This window comes from Cyphellophora europaea (assembly GCF_000365145.1).
Source record: "Cyphellophora europaea CBS 101466 unplaced genomic scaffold supercont1.3, whole genome shotgun sequence".
NCBI classification, from domain to species: domain Eukaryota; kingdom Fungi; phylum Ascomycota; class Eurotiomycetes; order Chaetothyriales; family Cyphellophoraceae; genus Cyphellophora; species Cyphellophora europaea.
Window position 1 is genome coordinate 948973 of NW_008481809.1, and position 17582 is coordinate 966554.

The window sequence follows — 17582 nt, forward strand, 5'->3', positions numbered from 1 at the left end:
CGACTGACTTGACCGTCGCGCGACTCACCGCCGTACTTGAGAAGTGTAGCCGTATGTCCGCATTCGTCCGCCGCCGCCGCTGTTTGTTTTGCCCGCGAAGGAGCCCGCGCAAAGATGGTCTAGCTAGCAAGCCAAGCCCAAGCCCAAGCCCAAGCCCAAGCCCAAGCCCAAGCCCAAGCATTTGTCCGCTGAGTCCAGGTCTACAGTAGCGCCCGCGCGCACGCTGGCCCGCCAGATGCGCTATATGGTGCTTTCAAACCCATTCGGGTATTTACTCACGTTCTGTCTAGAATCGGGGCAATGTCTACCCTTAGCCTGGACGGGGGATCCGCTGAATTCAGGGGTGGTAATATATGTTGTTTGGTTTTCTTTAGGGCGGCTCAATAACCCCGAAGACACAGTCAGCGCGCCGGGTGGGGGGCTGGGGGGTTAGGGTGAGCGATCGTTCTTGCCGATATGGTCCCTGCATGTGAATGTCATACGTTCTGGACCGAGATGGTGCGCTGTGCGATGGAGAGGCGGAGCAGGAGATTGTCCCTGCGTGTATGCGCGGCGGGTTCTCGGGCTCGGGGGGATTCTCATTCCGGGGGATTTTCCAATTTGCGTGGATACTTGCGGACGGAGTACTGGGGATATAGTAAGCCGACGGCTCGTTCGTATGGTGTATTCTGGGTCCCAAGGACTGTTGGCACATTGCTGCGCATGCGAGATGGATGGTTTTCCTTTTGTTCACGTCGTATGGTCAGTGGATTGTGAGAGAGTCTGCTGTACCTGACATTACCATGTGTATAATCGGCTGGAGACCCATGAATCGAAAATGCAGACGAGGCTGGCCTCGCTTACTCTGACAAAACCCGCTGGTCATCATTTAGCGAACGATGCGCCTGGAGCGGATATAGCCGTTGGTGTGCAGCCTTCTCACAACCCGCATGATTGTGTTGTTGGCTTATTGTTGTTCCGTGCAGGGGTTGGGCGGCAACAGTTGGCCAGATTCGTAGCCTCGTGAGGAGTTGTCCAGCAGTGTTTTCCTCTGCCGCGAATGATTTGTCTTGATTATGGTGTTTCTCTGGAGAATGGTCTTGCATCAAATGAAATGGAGGTTGCGAGTGGAGTCGATACTTGTCAGCACGGCGTTACCAATGGTAGAAGCGGCTGGTAGACCTGAGAAGGCATTAAGAATGTCGTGCCGCTTTCTTAAAAGCGCTCCGCTGGTCTTTTGCAGGTTTGGTTTGCGAGCTGACGGTTGAAATAGAGTCTAATTGGGATACGATCGTCAGGTCCAGCACCACACAGCTGATATCTCATCCTCTACAGCTTGCGACTTGGCTTCGTATTCGTATCTTGGGCCGTTACGATGAAGTGCAGTGTGGTCGACAAGGCCTTGACGGCAGACCAGTCTGGCTTGGCAAGTTGCCGTGCGTGCTCCAGGTTGTGTTCTGCAATCTTCGTGGTTGGAGCGCGCTCAGGTCGATGGCTGTTACCTCTCTGGGAAATGTTGTTTGCGTGGTGAATAATCCAAAATTCCTCGAGAGGAAAGAAAGCTTGTCATCAGCGGGCTAGTTTGGGATTATGTATTCACCAGGTGATCGTAAACGAGACAGTTACCAATTCTGGCTTTCCTGTTGGCGAGTCTTGTGCGGTCTTTGGTCCAGACGGTGGGATTGACAGGGAGGATCGGGGGTATCAGCATATCTGTGCGCGACCCCCGTGCAGCATGCCTCAAAGGTCTATAGCGGCCCTGGAGGGCTAGTTCTCGGCCGACTGGCCAATGAATTCGATGGCATCGTTCGACCGGAAAGTATCACCAGACATCTAGATCCCTTCGATACGAGATCAATGGGTGTCGGTGCTGCCGTGATCTAGAATTGCTGGATTGGTTAGCAGTGTCGCAACAAGCACACTTCGTGCCGTGGTATCTCGTTGTGGGTGGCCCAAGCCAGGCGTGCAGTGCGATGCACGCACGCGCCATAGTCAAAGCTCCACCAAGTTGTCAAATACGCAGCGCAGCTGAGATGTCGCGATTGCTCTTCAGCGTAACGGGTAGTTTCAGCGAAGTCGAGTGGGGTCAAGCTGATGACACAGCAAGACCTGCGACCAATGGACCCGCGGAAGCAGGAAGCGTTGATGACCGAAGGGTATCAGTCAGCAGGATATGCCCAATCAGCATTGACAATTGTTTCCCCTAGGAATGCTGGTCGCCCGTTCCTGGATTCGAGTCTAATCCTTGATTCTGTCAGCTACCAGACGTAGTCGAGCGTGTTCGGTGGGTTATGGGACCGCGGAGCTGCAGCCACAGCATGGGTGTGCCGTGGTTCGAAGCATGGTGGAGGGATTCAACCATTGAGTATCGCCGGAGTCTTCAATAACGAAAGCTTCGTCCAAGGTGTTAGCAATAGATGACAGCCACGATCGATCATGAGGAGGGACGCCCTGAGGTCAAGGTTGGCATGGACTTACTCGTGCGACAACCTCCAGGTGCGAAGCTGAACGTAACACGCTTACCATATTACATACACAGCGTTCTCCCGTGACAGTACAGCCATACCTGATGAGGAAAACGTTTATGCCCGAATTATGCAGAACTTAGCTCCCCCATGTCGTCATGTGTGGTTGGTCCGGCTAAGAAATGTGTCCGGGGGTGGACTCGGGAGGCTTATGGGCGAGATGTTTTGGTGCGCCTCGGACGAGAACAGCTGCACACCGCGCGCGATCTACACGTCGTACTCTAACGGGAGCTGTTGGTTAGAATGGGGATGGTCTTCGCTTGATTTCGGTAGTTGGTACCCTAACGAAACCCCTGATTTGAGAGGACAAGCATCTGTTTTTCCTGTTGCCTGAATTTGATCTCGTACGCGACGCGAGAGGGGGTAAAGTGCAGCAACGAGGTAGGCAGTGCTAACTACGCGAACACGATTACGACCAATGGGTGCGCGCGCAGTCCGAGGAAGGCCTTATTTAGATGCTGGTGAGCATTGGCGAGCGACGTGTTCGTAGTTGAAACAAGACTTTCTCTGTGGTCGACTGTCAGATCTGTTGTTCAAGGCAGACCATATCGTGGCTGTGACTGTGGTAGTAGACAAGACTATGGCACGCAATGCACCACTGGGCGTTGAGTAGGACTGGCTGCGTCGACCGAATCGCATTGTGATCCTCCTTGGGGATGGACAGGACAAGGTGGCAGTGATTTCGCAGTCTTGCCATGCCCACCTAAACCAGAGGATGCACTAAGATCGTACTGCATCGCGACCGGGTAGTAAATACGCAGAAGTTGTGCAAAATCAAGAAGTCGGTGCGCGAATGGCCCGAAAAGCCTCCCCCGTCCGAAAACCCTTGAGCGGCATTGGCGCCAAGTCGCTCGGGGGGTTATTCGAATTGGCCAGTTTAGTCAATTTTTGCGCCTGGAGGAAAATAATGTTACTGCTACTGCCATCGATCGCGGCAGTTGGCAACAATAGCGACCTCTAGTGCTGTCGCGGACTGTTCGCCGCGGTCTGCAGGACGCAGATGACCATCTGAGTTAAAATGCCTCATCAGCAAACACGGGCGTCTTTGTCACTCGTTCACGATATTCAGTAATCCTTACAGTAGTCGGCGACCCGTGAAGTTTGGGCCGGAACGCCTTGTCCGCGCGTCGGCTCTTGCTTAGGCCCGACGAGCGGGTCGCCGACGCCCGACCCGCTCTACCCTTCTCGAAAGCTTTGTGCATGATCAAATGCCCGCGTTTTGGCAGTCACGAGCTCAATAGCAGTCTTCTCGAAGGTTGAAAGGACCTTGCAGGTGGTAGCGATGGAGACAATATCACTCAACTTCTCCGCTTTTTAGCGATGGTGGTCATGAGGCATATATCGAACAAGCAAAGCTTCTGGAAGGAGAGGAGCTCTATGGATCACTTGCGTCGATGCTTCGAAAATTCATCGGCGTGTGGTGTGACGAGGCAGTTTTCCTGCAGAATTCCATGTGCCTCGGCTTGCTGCCGATGACATTGCGTCAATGTTTACACGTTTCTAGCATATGCGCCGTGTTTAGGGGTCCTAGTTGTGCCTTCGTGCAGCATGAGGGCATGAGGCGTTGATTGAATTTTCTCTTCAGAGCCTCAATCCTGCCATGCTCTGTACACGGTCTTGGATCCCCACTTCTGGCCTTTTTTCAGCAGCATTTGATTTCTCCACTCGGGCACGTTGATGGCGTTGATGTAGCGACTGGGCTCGACGCAGAGACCAGCACGTGGTCCTCGTTTGGGAGTGTGCTCGGTTGCTGCTACGTCGATAAAGGCGCCTGTGTAGAACTGGAAAGCCGGCTCGGTGCTGAAGATGTCGAGATGGATCTTGGTAGCGGGGTGGTAGAGGCGGACCAGGTTGTTCAATGGAGACTCGCGCGTGTCGAGCGGGATCTTGAGGTTTGAAGGATTTAAGACGAAGCAATGGTCGATGCTGGGCTCTTGAGGACCAAGGGTAAACGTCTTGTTGGCCTCGACTCCTGGAAAGTCGTCAATTGCACCTGTAGGTATGGCGGCGTCATCGACGACCTGGTATTTCGATGTGCTCAGGGTCGCTTCTGTTCCAGCGATGCTTTCCGCGCCACTGACATTGAAGTAGCTAAGTCACAGTCAGTCTAAGTCCAAACCCAGTCCCTCGAGAGATACCATACCTGTGGTTCGTGATATTGACCGCCGTCTCCTCGACCTCATCCCCGATCAGCTCCACTTCGTACTCAGTGATCAGGACCGTCTTGTCAACGCCATCCTCCTTCTCCTCGAACGCAGTATACCAGACCCGCAGCTCGACCGTCCCAGGGTAGCCCTCATCACCATCAGGGCTGACGTACGTGAATTGCACGCTCTCCGTGCCATGCCTCTGTGTCGGCACTGGGCCCTTGAAAACCTTCCTGCCCCAACCTTGTTTGCCACCATGTAAGCTGTGCTGGCCGTTGTTCTGGAAGAGTTGGTAGGATGTGCCATTCAAGTCGCTAATGACGCCATTTTTGATACGATTCGCGACGCGCCCAATGGTTTCGCCGAAGAAAGGTGCATCCTTGTAAGGTTCTGGGTTGGGGAACCCAAGCACGATGTTCTGCCCGCCAACCTTGAATTCTTGAATTAGAGCGCCCGTCGGCAGGAAGGTGAAGGCGGATTCGGGAGCCATGATGGGAGGGCACGGACGGCAAAGGCTCAAGGCGAATTTAGCACCGCAAGGCAATGTATTTACGAGCGAGATGAAACAGAGGACGATCGATCGAGGGCGGTTTTGTTCAAGGCGAGGGTGAAGGCGCGGGGCGGTTGATATTCGATGTTTGCCCACCGGCAAATATCAATGTCACGTTGGCGGGGGGTGGTGCCTCCGCTGTCCGCCGCCTAAATTCCAACGCTGATCGGCTCCATGCGGTGCAGGGGTAGACATGTTCATCGTTCTCGACTTCCAAGCAAGTCTTTCGAGAGCGCGCAGTTGAAGCGATTCATGCTGGACGCGGTGCTAACACGAAAGATGCCTTTGCGATACGCGTAGCTTGCAAGGGGGACGGGTACGTACCGCTGGGGCTAGCGATCGCCGATGCACGTGGCAGCCTGGGATCTCAAACGGCTCGCCGAAATTCTTCGCTCGGTGTCTCTCGCCTCTCGTACCAAGTCGGGTCTCTGTGAGTTCAGTGCTATTTGTCAAAGGTACAATATCGGTCTGGTTCGATAGCTAGACGTCGATGTTGCCGACAGTTGGCCGTCCTGTTCGCGAAGCCGAACTCTGCGAACTCTCGTCTCAGCATTTCTGCACCCAAAGTCTCGACATGCGTCTTTTGAATAGCAAAAAGGTGGTGATGTGGCGGCTTTGACTTTGACACCGCTCGAAAGACCACTGTCGTGTCCTCACTGTCGTCTTCGAGATGCACGGTTGGAACGAGAAGTTTCACATGTGTTGCAACGCGAATCAGCATTACGCCCTGCTACCACGAAGGAATCGACTCATGTGACAATGCAGCTCGTCTACGCATGACTTTGTAGATGGTGGTCGAGGCTACACGACCTTATCGAAACTTTTGTTGGCAGCTGAATGACATGATGTCAAGTCAAAGTATCCTTGGAAAAATCTACCACCCAACATGAGCGACAAGGACCATGTCATGGTGTTGCGGCTCGCAATAAACGTGTTGTCGTTGCGGCCTTTGTGCAAAGGAGCATATTCCAAGATCGACAGCGGCGAGGATACCACATGCAGCGACTGTAGCAAGGTTGTCAATATTTCATCGAAAGCCGCCATCGCCCTCGGACTCGGCACAAAGTAATCAGCGTAGTGGCATGTTAACCTCCAGCGAATCGTCATCATGACTGACAGTCTCTCATTAGATCTGTGATCGTCATGTCTTCAATCAACCCAATGCACCGATCGCTAAATGCATTTCACAAATAAACCCAAGTCTCATGCTCCGGAAGTGCGCTTCCGATATCTCCGACAAGCGGATGTCCCTGCCAAGCCCACCACCAAACGTCACGACGTACTCTGCGCCGATGGTAATTCGAACCCCAGTCCTGTAATGTTGTACATGCTTTACCCGTCAAGGGTCGAGCCCTGGGTATCTTTTTGAAAAGATCGATGATGCGCCAATTCTGAGACCAAGCCTTCTGCGGCGGGTGACTGGCGGAACACAGTGCCGCGGAAGGGCTGCGCTGAATAAGCGGCGAGTCAAGCAAGGAAGACCTTGCTATCAGGCATGCCGTTTGCGCTTGAGTCTCGTCGACCATCACGGTTGACGTGATGTCAGCTGAGTTTTTATTCTGGATACTGGCTTGCCTGTTCAGATCATGGCGGGGTTGACGTATCGCTGCAGGTCGTCCTGACCAGACCAATCCTTCATGGTGTAGAAGGGGTTGATGGCAGCTGCGTCTTGGAACATGTGGGCCGGGAATTGACTCATATCCATCGACGGATCGACCATGGGGGAATCGTATTGATTGATGAAGTCCATGCCGTCGTCAAAATCAGGTGCTGGGGTAGTCCAGCTGAGGTTTGAGTGCGGCACGGTCTGGGGATAGGTGTTGGCTTTGCTAGGATGCATTGTACGTGCTGACTGTGGATATGGGCTTCTGTTGGGCGGTGTGGGTGGCAATTGATTCAGGCCAAACGGGTTGGTGAAGTGTGGCTTCTGTGGCACAGAGTCGTAAACAGGTGAGGGTGCGGACTCAGAACTGCCATCGTGTGAAGCTTCTCTTTGCATCATGCCAGCGCCGCTTGCGACAAGTCGTTGTTGGAGCGCATTCAGGTCTTCCTCGAAGGCATCTGTTGTGTTATGGCCATCTTGCTGCAGGGCACCCAGGTGTTCCAGGATATCGTGTGTCAAAGGGACTCCGTTGCTCGTCTCTTTGAGAGGTGAGCCATCCCAGCCCTGGCCGTTCTGCATGCGCTTGTACAGCTCTTGCAGTCCAGTCACGAGCTGAGCCTGTTGGTTCTCGAGCATCTCGACATAACTAGGCGTCCCGTCAGCTTAGGCCCCAGGCAGCCCGCATGCAAGAAGACTTACCCTTTAGGATACACTTTGTCGTGTGACTTCTTACGTTCCCCGAACACACAAATGGCATTGTCTGCTTTGCACCTGGAGCATGGAGTGGCACCATCACACTAGAATGTGTAAGAGAGTGGACAGACAGGAAGCAATGGGGACATACCTTGGACTTCTTGAGACGACACCGGTCGCAAGCCTTGCAGACACGTTTGCGAATGCCACTGTCAAGAGGGGAAGCCGGTTCCATTGGGGGAGTCATCATGCTACCGCCCATTTGTACTACAGTCGCGATATATTGTGAGCCGGACGAATAGTCCGAGCTGGGCAGAGCAACAGTGACGGGTGATGCGGTGCAGGTCAGAGTCCAATGTAGGGGACACGAAAGCTGGCAGGATAGGTTCACCAAAATATAAGACTAGGTAGAGAGTAGATCAGCTTATTAGCATTCCAGAAGAAGAAGCGCCTGGGGAGGGTTGGCGGCCAAGGACGTAAAAGGAAAGCCTTATAGCATTGCACGGAGTTAGTAAGATGGCAGCAAGGGTGGAGCCCAAGAAGGTACAGCGTCAGGATGAACTAAAATTGTGAGGGTCGGGCAAAAGTTTGTCGTGTCGACCAAGGTGATGACATGATGAGCATCGCTCGGTCATTCGGCAGCTGGCTGGGATGCCGACTCAAACAGACGTTTCGCACAACTTCTGAAGTGAGCAATCCTGCAGTAGGGCTAAAGCATCAGACGCCAGAAAGTCAAATGCCACAGTACGCGCAGGCACTCGGACCTGGACCATGCACGATCCCGGGCCCGAGTATGCGAAATCCGCGAGCACAGAAAAAAGAAGCAGGGTCATGGGCTACCGCTGCATAACTCAGCAAGGACGGAGACGATCACTAAGGATCACCCCTGTCGGTCACTAGTCGGGCGAGAGCCAACGTGAGCGCGAAGCCCCAGGCCAAACGGGCGAGAGTTGCGAGCAAAGCGGCCAGCCCGCAGCTGTTCCGCACTGCTAAGTAATCCCAATCCGCCTTTGTAGCGCAGAGATATGCCCGAATTGGCTAGGCCCCGTACAGACGTAAATACGAGACCGTCACAGCCAAACATACCGCTAGTACTCTGAAATTTGCCCAGCGAAGACTTCAATGCCAACGCAGCTGTGACTTTGTCCACAGTGCTTGATCGACGCTCCCATCGTCTTAAATTCTCGCCAGCTCCTTCATGGCACATGTCGCTCGATCAGCAATTGACTCCGTGCTATGATGACTCAGTCGACTACCTCGGTGAAGCCTTGACCATGCAGCGAGACCTTTTCAGCTGGTGGTGGATGTAGATTGCAGATAAGGACCACGTGTAGGTGAAGCCACCAGCCGTTCGAGAAGGTGTGGCAAACGGGGTGATTGGCTGGCCTGAGCCCGAGGCCTTCATATCAGCATCTAGCCACATCCGGTGTCTGCAGCGTGCTCACTGTACAGAGTCTGCTATGGACCTGCAACATCCTACAGCAGCTACGGCGTGCCTGAAATGGTCTATTATAGCTCCAGCTACGATATGTTTGCGGACTTAGTGCTTCACATAGCGAAGTCTCGTCAATGACCAGCCCTCGCTGTCAGTGGCTCCCATGCCCCATTATGGCTCGACATTGTACGCTTCTGCAGGCTCAACCGAAAGCTCTGACACTAGCACCTTCGCTCACCATCAGTAAAGCTCATCCCTGTATCTACAGGCCGATGAATGCAGAACGCCTCCGCCTGGTCACCGCATTATTGAGCACGGCGACGTTCTGTATGGAGACCATGGTAGGCATTACTTGCTCATCAGGTTGCCGTATGATACACCCGCGGAGGGCTTCCGGCCATGAACTCAAAAGCAGACGCTCGACGCTGCAATACTCGCGCAATGACAAACATCCTCTTCGATGGCGGCATACTCCCGAACCTTATCACTCGATACTTGTAGTATACACTCTTCCAAATCCTCATCAATGGTAGTTCTCACCAGTGATCGTCCGGTGCGACCAAATCAGCAATCCATACCAATATAGAACGCGAATTAACAGCAAGCCCAAGCGCGATGGTCACTGCCCACTGCTTCATCCATAGTGGACCCTGCTCTGTGTACATAATCAACCTTTGAGTACTGCTGGGCTCTATTATTCACTTACCTAAGAGCCCCACGATACGTTGAGGATGATGAACAGTGCTTACTGACACGTCCTACTCTACCATCCCTAGTTAGGGCTTTACTGCATCGGAGATTTAACCTCTAAACAGGCAAGTCTAACTACACTCTTATTGATACTGCGAGTTGGCCATTGCTATCGGACGGCAGATCGTTCTGAAGACAGACTACCGACATGAGGGGGTTCAGACTGTCTCGCAGTGTCGCGGGCTCTAGCATCCCTCCAGGGAACTACACATCTTTGGCGGCGTTGGGCATCCACAGGCAGACTTCCCAGGCTTGGAAATGGGCAAACTCACGGTTCTCTCGATATCTCCCCGTCTGCTCCTTGAGGACAGTCCTAATTTTAGAGTACCCGCACGCCTGGCAGTTTGGAGCCGGATCCAAAGCATGCCCAGCTCGCCGTGGCAACAGCAAGCACAATTAGAAGCAGGGATCAACATCGACAGTGTCGGATCCCAGTCACGATGCTCTTGGACACCCCTGCCTCTCTGCTTAACTCACACAGGCTGGCTGGCAGTACGGGAAACCCTGTCAGTCAAATGCATCGGGGATGCTGGTGTGGTCTTCACCTACACTCCCGGACACAGTCGATCTGTGGCCCCTCAGATATCCTGGCTATCAAGACTCACTCCTCTGTTGCCGACGCTGGCTCTGAAGCACACGTACTGAACTCTCCTTCCCGTTTCGCGCGACCGACCGACCGTCTCGGCTGCAGCATGTACGCAAGCATGAGACGCCCAAAGAGGGTGTACTCACCACCACCACCTGACTCGACCATGCGTGACGCGGCGAGCTCATGGTGATAAGGGGGGCCACGTCATTGGTCGCAGCGTTCGCGAAGAGAGTCCGGAGAGAGCCGCAGCGACACGTAGGTGGGGTTTCCCTGGGTGCAAGTGAGCTGAAGACATTTCTAGCGGTGCATTCGGTGTTCAGGAGGATGCTTCCGTGAATATAGTCGGGGAAAAGGTTTATGGTTTCGATTCCTCTATATCCGCTCCCGAAATCTAAAGAGGAGAGGACCTGTGCTCTTCGGCACCGCGCAACGCGCATGATGAGCCGCGTTACCGTAGATGGCTGCACATGCCATCATCCTGCTGGGTATCTTAAACAAAAAAGAACTCCATGCCCATCTATTGCCAGCTTGCGTGCGGCGCACTGCTCCTAAATGTCATGTTACCTTCTCGATGTAGCGAGTTTCCTCCTGATCATGAGTCGAATGGCTGTCGCAATGGTTGCGCTTGACTTCGCAATTGGTCCGCGAATACTTTGGGGCCGCCTACGCGCCAACATACCAGACTTCGACGCCCAGTACCTCGAACTTGCGGCCCTCTTCGCTGAGCTCCTCGTTTCCGAAAGTAGGACACGTCTCACTGATCCCGTGATCCAGCGTGTCGTCTAGCCACAACCCGTAATGCCCGTCGCCTCCGCCAACGGACAGCATGCCGGCTTCGCAGTAGATCATGAAATCGTTCACACCTGAGTAAGGGAATGCCTTGAAGCGAATCCGGTCTGGTGTCGAAGCGCCTGAGGCTGTGCCTGATGGCGGAGGTGGAGGAGCGAGGCGGTTGGCGGCCGAGGTGTTTGTGGATGATTTCGAGGTCGGTTGCGAAGCGGAAGGGTTGGGCGTGGACTGGGATTTGCGCTTTTCGCCACGGACGGTGGTGGTGCGTGCTAGGTGATCGGTATCTGCTGAGGGAGGAGGTGGAAGGCCAGCTAGTTGTAGAAGGTCGGGCGAAAGAGGCTCCGAAGTATCTGTTCCGTTCATGTTGGCGGAGACAGCAAGATTCCGCAACGATGGCAATATACTGGCACGCCAGAGGAAGCATTCACCCGTGCCATAGTAGTGTTGGGCGGGTTTTGGTGCGTCCGTCAGGTACGCGCCGAAGACAGAACCAGTGGCACCCAAGGAAGAGCTATCACGTACTACCAAAACGTAGCCGGAGCGCTGTGTGTTCAGAGAGACGCGTTCACAGGCGTCATAGAGGGAGCGTAGGGAGGAGCCGTGCACTTCGAGCGAGTAGGCCAGCTTCCAGTGGTCTAGGAGCTGCAGACGCGGTGGTAATAGAAGACGGATCTCCTCGGCGAGAGAACGAGACAGTAGCAGTGATGTGGCGGCGGAGCCAGAGAGAGTATGCTGGAGAGCGAGGGGCGTGAGAGGCGGCGGTTGGAAGGGTGATGCTGAACGGCGGGGCGGTGTCCAGCCAACGGTGTTCCTGGAGGGAGTGGGGGCATCAAGCAGCTTGTGGACAGGATTTTCAGGAGGTTCTGTCATGCGTCGGTAGAGTGAAGACATAACGTGTTTGACTGGGTAGGCAAGGTACGCAGCGGAATTGGGATTGTAGGGATTCGACATTAACGTGGCCTCGCCGCTGTCCTGAGCTTTTTCTCCCTGACCGGAGGGCTTCCGGCCCGGCTGTGATGTAGATTCCATCCTGAACTCGTCTATAGTCTGGCGCGTGTTCGTGGTATTTGTCCGCTGTATCGGCCGGCGGCGAAGGGAGCGGTCGCACTCATGCGAGGGATTGCGGCGGGTTATAGGCGCCCACGGTCCAGGAGAACAATTTCGGAGATATTTTGAAGGAAGCGCCGTTTGAGATGCGCTCTCTTTGTGGTTCGCACTCCACGGTCGCCGTATGCAGGCACCAGAGCTGAAGTTTCAACTGGTTGCAACCAACACAGGGTTACCTGCCAGGCAGCCTCATCGCCGGGACACGAGGCTGAGAATCTGCACTACGTCATAGGCGAATAGAAGGCAACTGATCTTGTTTGCCGCCTTCAATATTGTCAATATTGATATTCGCTTCCAAATTGACCTTGAGTACTTCAGACTACATACAGCATCTGGTTGCGCGACAGTCGACTGTTCGATGCGCTTCTCGCGCACCGCACCTAGACCGAGATTCTTTCCGCAGAGCCCACCGTCGAGATTGTGGTCACCCCACTATCGCCGTACGCCTCACCGCGTCAAGAGGAACTGCAAAGCAACAGCTATCCGTAGCAATTGATTGCGCTGCACTGGTGCTCGTCTGAGCGGCATTGAAAGAAAAGATCAGCTGCGCGCTGTGCCTCGCGCGTGAAGGTCAAGATGTTTATGGTCAAGAATTGTATGGAGAGACCCCGCCGGTGCCTTGAGTTGTTTGCTAACCCCGCCATAGTCACCAAATACCTCTTCGGCGACGGTTCAAAAGAGACAATCATCGACATTCCCCAAGGCCAGCTGTATCTGGTGCGACCGCTCTCGCCGAAAGGATATTCCGAGCTTATCTACAAAGACGCAGTCGCCACAATCCGCCGCACGGGCCAAGATTTCCAGTATCAGCTTGTCGTACAGCGCGCGTACGAGGAGGGTGAAGAAGAGCTCGGGGAAGAGGAACAAGAACCAGATGCACTAGACCAGGATGAAAAGACGTTCTTACTGGACGAGGCACTCCATTTTCGATCCGACAAGCGAGGTACTGAGCACGTCTTTGCTTGGAAGGACCTGAGTGGTGATCCTGGCGACCTCTACGAGTTCATTTGCGACCCTTCAATTGCGGCAGAGAAGTCACAGACGTTCCAGCTAGCCGCTATCGAGTGCCAGTACGAGCGTAAATATCGCAAGAAGGCTGAGTTCGCCACGGACGGGGAACTGCAAGAGTTTCAGTTCGACGAGGAGGAGTCAATACCCAGAGCAACTTCGATCTCGGAAGAGACTGGTCCGACCTCCAAAGAATCAGCTGCTCATATGGCGAAAGAGGTTAAGCAGTCTAAGAAGAAGCCTATTGCGGCGGCCAATACCGCAGCACAGCGAACAGAGGCTCCAGCCGCTCAGCAAGCACCTACTCGGGGCGAAGTCATCACCAAGAAGTCTGGCGAGCTACATCTGTTCGACTTTGAGTCGGGTTCTTTCAACCTGATGGATTCACAAGTCGCCGTTGCAGTATCCGACCTGGGCAACTGGAAATACTGGCTGCAGATCACATCTTCGTCTGGTGAAGAACGGCTCGGTCAAGAAGTGTCTGCCGACATGAGCCCAGTCTTCAATTTCGAATATTTGTCCTTCATCTGGAATAACTACACGGAAGACGGCTCTGCTTACTCATTTCTCCTACGGTTTAAAGATCGAGAGCAGCTGGAAGACTTCCAAGAAGGTCTGATGCAGGCACTTTGGGAGCAGTTGAACGAGCAGAAATGGGGCAAAGTTAAGGACCAGGCCGAGAAGGACTATGTGTTCGAAGCCTTCAACGATCTAACCATGGATGACGCTCCGCCTACCGAGGAAGAGGAAGAAGAATCGGAAGACGAAGAGGAAGACGAGCGCCCCCGCAGCGAGCACTACGACAGCGACGAGGCCGAAAGCGATGTGGAAACTCGCGACAAGGACGGCAATGTCAACTCTCAACTTGCTGTCGGCGCGAAGAACGACCGTTCGTATGTCATTCGCGGCTCCAAGATCGGTGTTTTCAAACACCTGCCGAACAAACACCTCGAATTCACCACCAACATCTCCAAGATCGAAACTCCGAAGGGAAAACTTTTCAGCCCTAAGAAGGTTATGCTCCATGCTGAAGACCAAAACATGGTTCTTCAGGACGAACTCAACCCGAACTCCCTCTATCGCATGGATCTCGAGTACGGCAAAGTCGTTGATGAATGGAAAGTTCACGATGACGTTCCTGTCATTGGCTTTGGTCCCGAGACCAAGTTCTCTCAGCAGACTGCTTCTCAGCCCTTTGTCGGGCACTCCCGCAATGCTCTCTTCCGCCTCGACCCTCGTGTTTCGGGGAACAAGCTTGTCGAGTCTGATATGAAGCAATACGCATCCAAAAATGACTTCTCCGCACAAGCAACCACGGAGAAAGGTTACATTGCTGTAGCTAGCAACAAGGGCGACATCCGCCTCTTCGATCGTCTAGGTGTCAACGCCAAAACTCAGGTGCCAGCATTGGGTGACCCCATCCTCGGCATTGATGTATCCGCTGATGGTCGCTGGGTGCTCGGTACCTGCACGAACTACCTCCTCCTCATCGATACCTTACAGACCGATGGCCGCTACGAGGGCAAGCTCGGTTTCGAGCGCTCCTTCGCCAAAGACTCCAAGCCCAAACCTCGTCGCCTGCAGCCGAGCCCTGAGCACATTGCGCAGATCCGCCACATCACAGGGCAGCCTTTGTCGTTCACCCAGGCCAAGTTCAACGTCAGCCCTGATGGCAAAGAAACCAGCATCATCACATCCACAGGCCCGTACCTGGTGACATGGAACATGAAGAAGGTGCTGGAGGGCAAGAAAGATAGCTACAACATCAAAAAGTACGGCGAGAACGTCATGGCGGACAACTTTGAGTACGGCAGCGACAAGAACGTCATCCTGGCCCTACCGAACGAGGTCGATATGGTGAGCCGCAAGAGCTTCAAGCGCCCCACGCGGGAGAGCATCATGGCTCCGGGATCGCGGCTGAGTGCGGGAGGTGTGCCGCAGACGCCGAGGCGGGGCGGTCGCCCGAGTCGGCTGCGGGACGAGGTTGTCAATTCCCCTTACTAAGGTCAGACAGAGGAGAGGGGAGGTGCGAAGAGAGATTTGCCATTGAGCATCGGCAAGCGGAGTTTGTGAGATGTGCCCCGGGGGGCGCCCACGACGGATGCAGACGGAGTGACACTGCAGCGACAGACAGATACCCTTTTTTTTGTGTGTTTTCTTCCTTTTCATCCTCGGTTTTTCTGCTGTGCTTCTATTTGAGAAATGCGCCGTCGGTTCAACAATGGCTGGGGAATCCACTATGAGCACGGACGGGCACAGAGCAAGGAAGAGCACGGAACGGCCACGAATGCCCTCTCAGATAGTACCATGTAGACAAGTTGACAATTGCCAACCACCAAGACCAACTTTCTAAAAGGACAACATTATTTTTTTCTTAGTTCAGTGATGGTTCATCAAGTCGAGGTACTGTAGCTCAGGCACCGTACGGACGAGAAACGCACGTATCCATACATATCTACAATTTTTATACACTGGATTCGCGGGGGTAATGTCGGCTAGCAGCGCACTTCCTCACTGCCCATGTCGCCTGTTGGCGCCATGCCAGCCTGCCTGCGTAGGGCCATTCCATGCGAACGGGCATTGACTTAAGGCTGATCTCATTCGCGCCGCAGAAGTTGTGGTAGGCGCAAGACGAAACAGCAGGACGGCCGGTCTTCGAGTCCGCTTCAATGAATGGTAGGAATTGTTCGTGAAGGCATATGTGCACAGCGTACGAAATTCCCGTCCAAGTCTGCCCGTTCTTGCGCTCATTGACCGTGAAGCAGCTCCATCGCCTTGTCTTTAGGAGATTTGACTGGTGCATGGAACTTAACATTCTTTTTCATCGAATACGCTTGAAGAACCAACCCCCTTATTGCTCCGCCTCGTCATCATTGCTGATCGTGCTGCTACCTCCACCCTCCAGCTCACTAATCAGCCTCGTTGCCACCACATCGCCTGCATCGTTCGTAAACACCTGGCTGATGACCTCGATGCCAGGGAACGGCCGGTAGATATACTCGCGCTCGGTGACGCTCTGGCCGTCGAAGATGACACCCTCACGTTCGCGACCCGTGAACTCCATGTCGGTGTCGAAGCGGCCGACGACGCGCTGATTGTAGACGATGCCGCCGTTATCGAGGCTCTGGTCAACGAGGTCCCCGTCCTGCGAGAGCACGCGGTTCGTGTGCACGTTGCCGCCGTAGTCGTTGATCGAGTAGAGGATGCCGTTCGCCAGCTGGCTGGAGAAGCTGCGTTCGGCCAGCGTGCCGGTGGTGCCGTCCACGGTGCCGTTGCTGCCGGAGTCGCCGTCTCCGATCACGCCGCCGATCACGTCGCCGACACCGCCAATGATGCCGCCGGTTAGGTTGCCCAGCTCGGCGAGGATGGGATTGAGGTCGACCGAGTCGAGCACGCTGCTGACCATGGCTACCAGGTTGGAGAGGCGGGCGGTCAGCTCGACCTTGGCGGTTACGTTTTGGATCTGCAGGCGGATACGGTCGACCGAGACGTCAACACCGGCGTTGAATTCGAGGAGTTGCAGGACTTGTGCGTCGATGTTGACCTTGGCCTCAAGTTCGCGGACGAGGATAAAGATCTCGCCAACGTGTACAGACGCATTGAGGTAGACATCTGGTGGAGGATAGTCGGGATTCGAGGTGTTGGCTGCTGTGTTGGCGGTCTCGTAGTAGGCGGAATCATTGTCGCCAGTTAGAGTGAGGTTGTAGCCGGTATAGCCATCGGAATCCTGGGCGAGAGTGGCGGGAAGGAGGGAGAGCAGCAACAGCGCGCAGGTTGAGCGCATCTTGATCGAACGGTGGTTTGTCGCTCTTGTTGTTCACAGCTCTGGAATGTCGTGGTCGACAGAGTGAAGAAGCCTAGGTGGGCGGTTGTCTTGAAGACGATGTGAATGGTAAGAATGGCATAGGAGAGTAGAGTCAACTGCCGATCATTGGTCTCGGGCTTACCTCCTCGACGGTGCAGGCGAGTTGTTAACCGACAGGCTGGACGGTGGATCGACAATCTCCAGAACCTTGGATGTCTTTGCGGGAATTTTGCATATTAAGAGTCGGGTAGGAAGCGAGATTGGTCGACGTAACTGCTGCCATCCACCAAACAGATTGCTCAAACATCGCTTGGGAACGTGGCGGACCGTGCAGCGAATCATGGACGCGTTTCTGTCGGCAGGGGATGCGAAAGTGTCTGAAGACGGTTTTTTCGATGTGAAATGGCGTTAGAAAAAGCAGGGAAAACTAGGAACTTGGCGCTGTTTCAGGGGCAAGCCCCGGATCAGCGCAGGGGTACCAGGGTAGATGAAAGACACCCGAGACGCCATGAAAGGAGATTAACTGCACGAGCGATGCGGAAAAACGGCTCGACAGTTAAGGGGAGGTGGTCTTGGGCTGTTGGAAGAGCTCAACGTTCTTG

At 54.3% G+C, this 17582-nt stretch overlaps 5 protein-coding genes across 5 annotated transcripts; 1 reads left to right on the forward strand and 4 right to left on the reverse strand.

Moving 5' to 3' along the window:
* Window positions 1–4093: 4093 nt before the first annotated feature.
* Window positions 4094–5141, reverse strand: HMPREF1541_03245 (uncharacterized protein; the record flags this gene model as incomplete). The annotated part of the gene is made up of 2 exons (XM_008717597.1): window positions 4094–4595; window positions 4648–5141. The coding sequence occupies 2 exons, from the start codon at window positions 5139–5141 to the stop codon at window positions 4094–4096; spliced, it is 996 nt and encodes a 331-aa protein (XP_008715819.1).
* A 1639-nt stretch (window positions 5142–6780) lies between these two features.
* HMPREF1541_03246 (uncharacterized protein) lies at window positions 6781–7747 on the reverse strand (the record flags this gene model as incomplete). Its single annotated transcript, XM_008717598.1, has 3 exons — window positions 6781–7450; window positions 7504–7601; window positions 7649–7747. The coding sequence occupies 3 exons, from the start codon at window positions 7745–7747 to the stop codon at window positions 6781–6783; spliced, it is 867 nt and encodes a 288-aa protein (XP_008715820.1).
* A 3187-nt stretch (window positions 7748–10934) lies between these two features.
* HMPREF1541_03247 (uncharacterized protein) lies at window positions 10935–12089 on the reverse strand (the record flags this gene model as incomplete). The annotated part of the gene is made up of 1 exon (XM_008717599.1): window positions 10935–12089. One exon carries the CDS (start codon window positions 12087–12089, stop codon window positions 10935–10937), a length of 1155 nt encoding a protein of 384 aa, XP_008715821.1.
* Window positions 12090–12743: 654 nt separating this feature from the next.
* On the forward strand, window positions 12744–15179 carry HMPREF1541_03248 (uncharacterized protein; the record flags this gene model as incomplete). The annotated part of the gene is made up of 2 exons (XM_008717600.1): window positions 12744–12762; window positions 12814–15179. 2 exons carry the CDS (start codon window positions 12744–12746, stop codon window positions 15177–15179), a joined length of 2385 nt encoding a protein of 794 aa, XP_008715822.1.
* An 847-nt stretch (window positions 15180–16026) lies between these two features.
* Window positions 16027–16959, reverse strand: HMPREF1541_03249 (uncharacterized protein; the record flags this gene model as incomplete). Its single annotated transcript, XM_008717601.1, has 1 exon — window positions 16027–16959. The coding sequence occupies one exon, from the start codon at window positions 16957–16959 to the stop codon at window positions 16027–16029; it is 933 nt and encodes a 310-aa protein (XP_008715823.1).
* Window positions 16960–17582: the final 623 nt, after the last annotated feature.